Source organism: Pollachius pollachius (assembly GCF_949987615.1).
Source record: "Pollachius pollachius genome assembly, chromosome: 15".
Taxonomy (NCBI): Eukaryota; Metazoa; Chordata; class Actinopteri; order Gadiformes; family Gadidae; genus Pollachius; species Pollachius pollachius.
The window spans coordinates 14,786,943-14,796,942 of NC_136948.1; the positions used below are offsets into that span (position 1 = coordinate 14,786,943).

Consider the following 10,000-nt stretch of genomic DNA (forward strand, 5'->3'; position numbering starts at 1 on the left):
ACTGTCAGCGCTGGGCCAAGCCAACCCGACGGATGATGCGGGAGGGTGGGGCCGCTTGTGACACGGGGGGGGGGGGGGGGGCGATGTAACCCACCCCACCTCTACCAGCCTTACCACCAGCACCCCTGCCCTGGGTGTGGTGCAAAAGGAGGGTGGTGTGTACCTCTTTGAACTGCTGCTTCTGAGAGGACAGGCGAAGTCGTAAAGCGTTCAGAACAACACATTTTGAAGCTCTTCCACTCCTCTCCCCCCCCTTACACACACGGGCCGATTCACGAGCACACCTAAAAATGCAAGTGTGACAAGTGAAGGTGGTAGGTGTGAATTGAATAGGTGTGAAACTGTAGGTGTCAACGCACAAATCCATAGACACACAATTTCACAAACATCAACCCAGAAATGCAAACGCTCGTACACACACACGCGCACGCACACACACACACACACACACACACACACACACACACACACACACACACACACACACACACACACAGAACTTGTTTGTTATCAGGCCTTTGACAAATGATCAAGTGAGATGTCAGACACACTCAAACACACACACACACACACATACACACACACACACACACACACACACACACACACACACACACACACACACACCACATGCCACCTCCGTCCATTCCCCTTTGAGGTGACGGTAACATTCGACTTCCCCCGAGCAGTCCCACTTCATCACAGCGCTAGCCTGGCCGTGCACATCACACGGTCCAATCCAATGTTGCACATGCATCAACAAATGGTGACGGACGGACGCACGAACGCGTGGATAAATTAGTGTTTTCGCTTAGAGAAGTTCTTTCTTTCTTCGTGAAGTTCTTTATGGGAGGGGGATCGTCTGCAAAACCTTGACGACGGCGGGATGACAACTTTGCAGCGGTACTCCAGAGCGCAGACGTCCCCCAGCAGCCATTGCGCTAGTGAATTGATTCATGGGGCTTTAATAAGCCCCGGGCTACGTTCTGCTCTGCTACCTTTTATTTCGAAAGAAAATAACACAAACAAAAAACGTAAGCGGTAGCGCATTAAAGATGCATGAGATGCGCTCATCGTCTCCTGTGGTGATTACTGCATCGCTCGCTAGGCGTGCGCGCGCTGTAATTAAGTGATGTTTTTGGGGAGCGCTGGAGAATGTGTGGATCATTAGGGTGATGTCTTATCCGTCCAGAGTGCCGGGCGGCAGGGATCCTAAAATGGAGCGAGGAACTGGTATGAGTTACTGGATAAAGAAGATTAAAAACATTAAATAAGGCATGCGTTATTTGAAAGACTTTATACGGGGTCCGTGAAGCCCCCTTCCACCCAACCCCAACCCCAACCCCAACCCCAACCCCAACCCCAACCCCCAAAAATGGTTTGAATGCAACACATCATCCTAACCACCATTCCTACAGTTTGGTTTCAACGGACCAGGGCAGCCTTCGGGGGTGTGTGTGGGGGGGGGGGGGGGGGGGGGCAGAAATACATATAAACTGTCCAATGTGTTCTCCATTTTCTTGTCTGCACATCAAAATAGACAATGATGCCTGGTAATTGTGATGTGTTGACACATCATGTAATCAAGTTTCCAGCAAGAATCAGCCATCGGAGCACCAAAGCCCAAACAATCTGTGGCCACTCATTGTTGTTAGCAAGTTTCTGCATACATTGTGTTTATAAACAGTGCAGACGCGAGAATACTACAGTTTGGCTTTGAGGGGAGTGGGCAAAAAATATAAATGGCTTTGGTGACTTGCATCCTTCTCAGAAGTCTAATCACAGACGCTCTTTTCATATCAAAAGGTCTATTTCATATGAATTCATCATTTACACACACACACACACGCACACGCACACGCACACGCACTTAAACGAAAACACACACACTGACGCACGCGGGCACGCGCACTCACATAGACACATGCACATACGAGTGCACGCACGCACACACACACACACACATACACAAACACACACACATACACCAAAAATACTGCGGTGCTAATCTTATCCGAGTGGGATAAAACTCCGTTTCATTGCAGTCGTCCATTCAGAACACTCATATTTCCACGCAGCAGAAACCCCCTGCTGAAATTCGAGGAGACACCCTTCGGAAGGAATGCGTTCAGTGGGTTGAGGGCCAAAGCTTGCCCTGTAATTTGTGAATGTACAGAAATGTGTGATGGCCACAGCTTTGCTAAAGATAGAATTCTTTGTCTTATGTCATCCCTGAACCAGACAATTTCTAATTGCTCCCATCGCCCTCTTTAAAACAAAATAAAACGAGCAGCTAGGCTGACCATCCAGTGGCTTAGTTGGTCTGAAAATAGACGTTGGTTTTTTTACCCTGCATGGCAGGCGATCATATTCAGGTGAAGATGAAAACGTTTTGCTGTACGCTGCTTGATACTGTTCCTCTTTTAAGTATTTCTTTAAGGTGGAATTGTCATGGTGGCGACTTGTGTCTTTGGGCGCATTCGTTGATGTTGCAATGGGGCAACATCATATAACATGAGGCTGTTTGTTAGGTCATCTCGACATGGAGCCTGATTCACAAGCCACATGACGTAATTAAAGGAGACAGCCCTAATGATGAGTTATAATCTAAATTTGACTGGATTTATTTTATATTTTGTTACCAATGTATATCGTGTCGCTTTTTTGGTCGGACCGGTGGTTTAATGTTTCATCTGTGGAGCTTTTGGCTTGGTTACAGACCCAGCCCACCCGGGTCATTAAAAATCGTTCAGGGGCCGTCGGCTCCGTCCTCCATGTCTGTGCGGCTGTAACAGTAGAAACTGCGTGTTGAAATGCAGAGGTCTAAATGTGACAGGCGCCCGGGCATGCATTACCGCTGTGCACGGGTAGGCTGGGCGTGTGGTCACGTTTTAATAATAGGCACAGGAGAGCAGGAGGGCAAAGGAAATATTACCTGCAAAACAATGGATTACCCCGTGTCCCAGTCAACGCCACCGATGAGAAGATGCGTTAGGCCCATTCATTGTTTTTTTACAATCACTTTCACAGAAGCTGCACTTTTTGTGGCGTGCTGGTGGTCTCCAGTAGGCCTGCACTGGCTGACACATCCATTGTGAAATAAGGACGATGATTCATATGTGGCGAAATATTATCTATACATTTTGCCACCTTCCTCAATCTGATTTTTCTACTCTTGTTTTTGGACGACCGCGCAACGAATCATTCGAGGAGAAGAAGGAACATCCTGGGGTGATCCTCGTATCACATATTGTGCTGTGACTGTGATTTTAGCAGAGAATCTTAAGCCACACAGAAAACTAATTTAGCTCTTAATTAACAGGCCACCCTTCTCAGTAAACGACTCTTACACGCTTGCTCTGATGCAGGACATTTTAATTAAACAGCCTGCAGCCTATTAAACCTCAACTCTTTTTATAATGTTTGTCTTTTGAGATGTATGTCTTTGTATTGCACAATTGTGTTAAAAAAATATGTAGGCCTAACCGTTATTTTTGGACGAAAAACCGGCGATGAAAGCAACCAATCAAGCAACACAATTTTAGGGTGAAATACATCCTCTTGCATATTTCGATATGATGACATACGTTATTTTGTAGGTCTATGTAATATGTTAATATAATATGTAGGCCTATTACAAAAGTTAAATAAGCGTTTTATTTATATTAAATGTTGTAAAGTGAATTGCACTTAAATGATCAACACTGACAATTGTTTTTTTCAATTTTCAGATTTAAAACTGAGGGAAAATCACAAAGATTATGGCCTTTCTTATGAATATCAATAAGCATGCATGGAACTGATTAGTCAGGCCCAATAACAACACAAGCCTATGCAGCGACCTCCATAAAACTAAATTGCGGTTCTCTTAATTGATTTAGAGAAAATAAATTATTCCCTTTGCACCGTATCAGTACACATGCTAAATATGCGTTCGCTATCTAGTTGTGAAAAGTCATTAGCTCCGTTTCATCTTAGAGCAATTCAAAAGACAAACGCGCCTACTAGTGTCTGCAAGCGGCATGACAGGCAGCCCCGCACACACACAAACACACACACACACACACAGACACACACACACACACACACACACACACACACACACACACACACACACACCGCAGGGTGTGCCTTAATTTGTGCCACAACCTCACAGGATACCTCCGCTGTTCTCTGATTAGAACTCAAACGGCCCTGGGCGACTTGGTGGTGCAGCGGTTGTGTGCTGTTTGATCAGCTCTGGTGATTATTTAGCTGTGTTTTTTTCTTTAATTCATCAGTAATTAAATTGAATTAAATATGTGGGATAAATCTACTCGTAACCACAATTGCTCGCATTAAATAAGTGCTTACAACTGAAGATTCGGTGGGATAAAATGGTGTGGCTTAATTTTTGTAAGTAACGACTTCTAAATTAAAAAGTGTGTCTTGGTGAGTGTGTGCGTGTAGACTGGTGAAGGCCTATGATAAATGATCTAAAATCTAAATAAAACACCCATCATAAAGTGTCGTCGTCTGCTGGCTTCTCTTTATAATATACGCCTAGTCCCATCCTCAAATGAGCACAAACATTTTCTGGAATAGTTAAGTGTAAATAATTCGACTTTATATACCTATTTTTATTTTTTTTAATTTGCTAATTTATTTATTTACATATGTATTTATTGTGCGGATTTGGAGTATTGTAGGTCTACACAAAGGCCAATAATCGAAACAACATTTGACCCTAATCTGATAGATCAAATCTAATATCGTACGGTATAAGTGATAGGTAGGCTATCTTGTCTTAATCTTCCCGTAGTCTATCGCAGTCTGAGGAAGATGCCTTAAGGTATAATTGCACTACTTTGGAATCAACGGGCCCAAACTCATCGGCCTGTTACTTTGATTTGACTTGTGCATGTAGGCCTATTTGTTTTCTGTTAAGCGTTCCCTAAATAGGCTGCATAGGCCCATGGATATTGTTTTATTAAAACAAAACAGATACAGTCCTGTATCAATAATTCATACCCTAAGTGACAGAACAGAAACAAGGTGAAGCGCGTCTGCTTTTTTAGGGAGTTTGATTGGTTTAATGAAAGCCCAACCCAGCCGACTGATTGGTCGAGATCATCGCCACACTCCTCCCAACCACCAAAGACTAAAATGACTTGGGTAAATAATATCACTGCACTCTTCACTCGCGCTCACACTTCATCTGCTGCGCTCGTTCTCGTGCGTAACATGCGCAAAGTACAACTTTAAAGGAAATTCAACTCCAAAAGAGGACCATTCTTTTCGCGCAAGTCGGCAGACACGCAGTTCTGTGGATTTTTTGGTGGTTTCCCCTTTGAAGATAACGTTGGTAGAACTTTAAAGAACATACAAGAACAAAATAACAAGACAGTTGGGCACTTCTGTATCATCTGTTGTCTTAGATATCCGGGTTTCGATCGTCGGTTTTAAGAAACAGAGCTGCTGACTTTACGCAAAGGACATTGGTGACTGCGGACTGCGGTGCAAACCCGAAGAGACGCGCGTCGACTTATTCCGTGGACTTGATAAACTAGTAGACTATCAGCACGCAAGCAAGCCAGTCATCTGGATAGCGATTTTTAACAACAGTAGCCAACTGGAACTTGCAGCACTGGCAACAACTAGCCGGTTATTTTCTTCCGGATATTAATCATTTGTTTAACTCGCTCATTCGAAATCAGGGATCGAGTTATTGGGTTAATATACCTCCTAGTGTGCTCTTACAGTCACATCGTGCTTTGAAGTCAAGCAAAACGGCACATTAATGTGTCGATAGGTCAATTCACCGCACCACCTCTTGAGAGACTTTGGAGTGCGCCTGGGTTCCAGGTCTGTTGAGTGAAACTGAAAACAACCCATGTTTTCGGGGTGATACGTTTCACATGGTCGACCACAGTCACCGGGCTTTCTTATTATTTTAGAAAAAACTCTTTCACTTTGGTGTGTGGTCTCATCCAGCGACGGCTGTGCGCCTCCCGCGTCTCCCGTCCACCCTGCGCTCCACCACTGGACTCGGCTGAGGCCAGCCACTCATCCCTGAAAAGCGGGAAAAGAAAGCTGCGTTTGTCATACCAAGAGTCCCGCGTCCTCTCCTCTGACCCAACAACGTCTGCCTTTGGACTTGACTCCAGGTTGTTGTGATGATTCTTCCCGTAGACAACATGCCTACCAGACGGTTTACACCGCCCTCCACGTCCTTCCCCTGCAGCAAGATCGGAGAGGGCAACGGGACCATGTCCAACCCGGGCCCGCTCCGGTCGCGACCGGACACCCGGAATGTAGCGGACGTGTTGGCGGACCACGCCGGGGAGCTGGTCCGCACGGACAGCCCCAACTTCCTGTGCTCCGTGCTGCCCTCACACTGGAGGTGCAACAAGACGCTGCCGGTGGCCTTCAAGGTAAAGCATCTGTCGATCATACTGGCGTTTTAAATGTTCTCACCATCCATGTGGTGAAGTTAAAGTAAGAGTGACTAATAATGGGAAGGCCGGGTTTATATGGCAAAAGGCCTGTGTTTATTTATTAGTATGCCTGTTATATTTTTACTCGGACTGAAATGTTTAATAGGCTATTATTGTCTGCTTATGTGCTTTATAACACATTAAACATTAATCAGGCTTAGATATCGACTACATTGCTCTTTTTGTATATTAATTTCTGTCTTTGCAAGACAGCCTGGGGAATTATGAATGCGAAAATGAATCGATTACAAAAAAATGTGGCATTGCGTTGAACTATTTTCGCATCATTTAATGGATTTGATTTCAAGTTTTTTGCGGTTTTTGGATGGCCGCAAGCACTGTCGTTTTGATACACACTACAAGGAGATACATTTAGTCCACAGACGTGTTAAGCAATAAACATTAGACTTCATACGTATTATTCAGCCTACATGATCTATTTGTAGGCCTATAATTTAAATGTGGTAAGTTCAGGTCAGAAGGCACACGATTTATCACGCTCATCAAAATATAAGTTTCAAATGTTTGCAGACAAAAAGTGTTTCATCTTTTTTTATAGGCTATCTTTTTTTGTAGGACACAACTGTATTCGGGTTCTGGTTATGCGTGTCTGTGTGTTTGTGTGTTAGTGACCCAGTTAGTGACCCAGTGTGACCCATGCTCCTCTATCGCAGGTGGTCGCGCTGGGTGACGTCCCCGACGGCACGCTGGTCACGGTGATGGCCGGGAACGACGAGAACTACTCGGCCGAGCTGCGCAACGCCTCCGCGGTCATGAAGAACCAGGTGGCGCGCTTCAACGACCTGCGCTTCGTGGGCAGGAGCGGGCGAGGTGAGACGCTCACATCATCTTCACTGGGTTTGAGTGACAGTAACTTAATGTGGTTCTTCTGTTCACCGACTGGGGAGGACTGACTTATATTTTTGTCACATAAATAATAAAATATATAGCATAAAGGTTAGGACTAAAAGCCATTATTTTAGGTATTTTTTTAAATTATTATAATTTATTTCTCTCGGGATTTGCCCTCAATCGGCTATTATATCTTAATTGAGCGGGGAAAATATCAAACATTGCGGCCGTGATTCGGGCTGTAAATGAAGGCTATTTCTGTCTCATTAAGGTCGGTAACCGTGGAGAGCAATTGGCGCTTTCTGCACAAGAGACCATTACATGTTGAGGTGCTGGCTAAATAAACAGCTCACCCAGGCAAACTGTCAGCTCCACATTTCTACATTTTAAAGGTGCGCCTGTTCGCACGGCCCTATACAAGGAGAAGTGACATTTCTAAAATTCCTCGGACCTTTAATCCGTTTCCCCGTGTATTATTATTCCGCGGCATCTTGCCCGAGTACACTCCCTTATTCCCATTAAATGTGGAACTTGAAATAGCCGTCTGACTAATGGTATACATTCGGGTCTTCGAATTAAAAGTGTCCTTTCATTTAACTCGACAATTACCCCCCCTACCCATGGTGGGTGATTTTTTCTCCCACCGTTTATTTTTTTAACAAGAGACTCCTTTTATATGAGAGCGCCGCTTCATAACCACGGACCAATAGCAGACGAGATGCGCTGTGCTGTGGGAAGACGCGTGGTTGATAAACTGGTTGTCTCTGTGATATTTTTTTTGACAATCTGGATTGATAAAAAAATATGTCAGTAGTAATTCAACGTTTGAGTCATTTCAGTCGCACATGCACGTATTTTTAAACTATGTGTTAATTCGTCATTCCTCAAACTTATCCGTCCGTCTAAAGCGCTCCTTTGTTGTGCGTTTTACGCAGGAAAGAGTTTCACCCTGACCATAACCGTTTTCACGGGCCCTCCCCAAGTGGCCACTTACCACCGCGCCATCAAAGTCACCGTGGACGGGCCAAGGGAGCCACGCAGTAAGTTCACACTACACACAGCACACGCTGGGCCTACACACAGCACACACGGGCATACAAATACAGACCAGGCACACATGCGTTGATTTGAATGATGATTGAGTACAATAATGCCACTGTTCGATGCTCTATATTGGTAGTATTGCAAAAAAAAAAAAATATGTTATGTCTATCTGAGGCAGGGTACTGTATATGAATGGCCTATAAATAAGTACAGTCATCGTTCTGAAACAGTTGAGGTCATCATGTAGACATCCCCCCCCCCCCCCCCCCCCCCATCCCCCAACCTGACACCCAACTTAAAAAGAAATTATGATGTCAAATTTCTACAAATATAGCACTGGACCTTTGTGTCTGTGTGTGAGTATTTGTGTGAGCACAAGCGGGTGCATGTGTGTTATGCTGCGTGAGTGTTTGTGTATTTGTGTGCTCCCATGGCAAGAGCTTGGTGGGATCAACAACAAACCAGTCTGTCTGTGTTTATATTGCAGCGCACACACGTGTACATGGGTGTGTGTGTGTGTGTGTGTGCGTGTATCTCTTCAAGCACGCCGGCCAAGGGCCCCGTTAGGGCGTCCTCCGGTCCCCAGGTGTGTGAACAACGAACGGCGCGTTCCTATTGGTCTGAGGTGAGCCAGGCGGCGCTCCTCTGGGAGCCGCAGCCGGCCCCGCTCGCCGACCCCTCCCCCCCTCTTATATCCCCCCTCTTATACCTGGCTGACCGCATAAGTGGCTGGTTGACTTAGCGCGGGGGGCCAGGCCCTGGCCACTGTTAACCCTGCACCGAGAGGCCCCGGTGCATGGCAGGCTGTTAGCCCCGCCGCTTAGCCGCAGCTGCATGCTAATGTGGTTTAATGCTGCTGGTGCACACATAGAGGGAGAGATAGGGAGAGAGAGAGAGTAGGGTTACTCCAATGAATCGCTCGCCGAGGGCTGCTGGCCTGTGTGTGTCTGTTGTGTGCGAGCACATGTGTGTGAGTGTGTGCGTGTCCCTGTGTGCCTTTCCTGCCGCCACGCATTTGCGTGCGTTTAAAAAAAAAGATTTTTTTTGTACTTGAGCCTTGGATAGACGAGGTTGGGTAGGATTTCATGATCATTCCTGCGGCTATCTATCGTGTTTATAATGGTTCCACAGGACTGCAGATAGCTTTGCCTTGCGCTCATGTCTGCGGCGCGGCCTATTTGGGACGTGGGGCGGATTTAGCCCCAGTCAAAACAGCTCATCATCCGAAGGGCCATGTGTTAGGCATATGCAGTATCTATATGTGTGTGTTGGTGTGTGTTGGTGTTTGTGTGTGTGTGTGTGTGTGTGTGTGTGTGTGTAAAAGGTGAGGGGAGCGGGGGCATTGCGGGGTATGTGTGATGCAGTGAGAGAGAGGGATGGGCAGAGACCGTTCGAGGTGGCGCTGTGGAAGAGTTACAAACGCTAAGTCGGGCGCCTCGGTGTAGCGCTAGCTAGCCTTAAACACACACACACACACACACACACACACACACACACACACACACTCACACACACATACTCAAGCCACAGTGTGGGTATGTGTGTATGCGTAGGAAGCAAATGTGATAGCCAGTATGACGGCATCAGAGGCGTCGGTGTGTGCGCCTGTGTCTTCCTTAAGCTTTTGT

General features: G+C 46.0%; 1 protein-coding gene across 2 annotated transcripts in view; it reads left to right on the forward strand.

The window, feature by feature from the left end:
- Positions 1 to 10,000, forward strand: part of runx3 (RUNX family transcription factor 3) — a 49,447-nt gene that overhangs the window by 14,305 nt on the left and 25,142 nt on the right. The window contains exons 1-4 of one of the 2 annotated variants that reach the window (XM_079752558.1): positions 4,212 to 4,395; positions 6,172 to 6,413; positions 7,151 to 7,307; positions 8,264 to 8,368. In XM_079752558.1, coding sequence (XP_079608684.1) covers positions 4,377 to 4,395; positions 6,172 to 6,413; positions 7,151 to 7,307; positions 8,264 to 8,368 — 523 coding nt within the window. In that variant the 5' untranslated portion in view covers positions 4,212 to 4,376. Of the gene's footprint in view, positions 1 to 4,211; positions 4,396 to 6,171; positions 6,414 to 7,150; positions 7,308 to 8,263; positions 8,369 to 10,000 lie in introns of those variants that run through there. The other variant, XM_079752557.1, reaches the window with a different exon arrangement.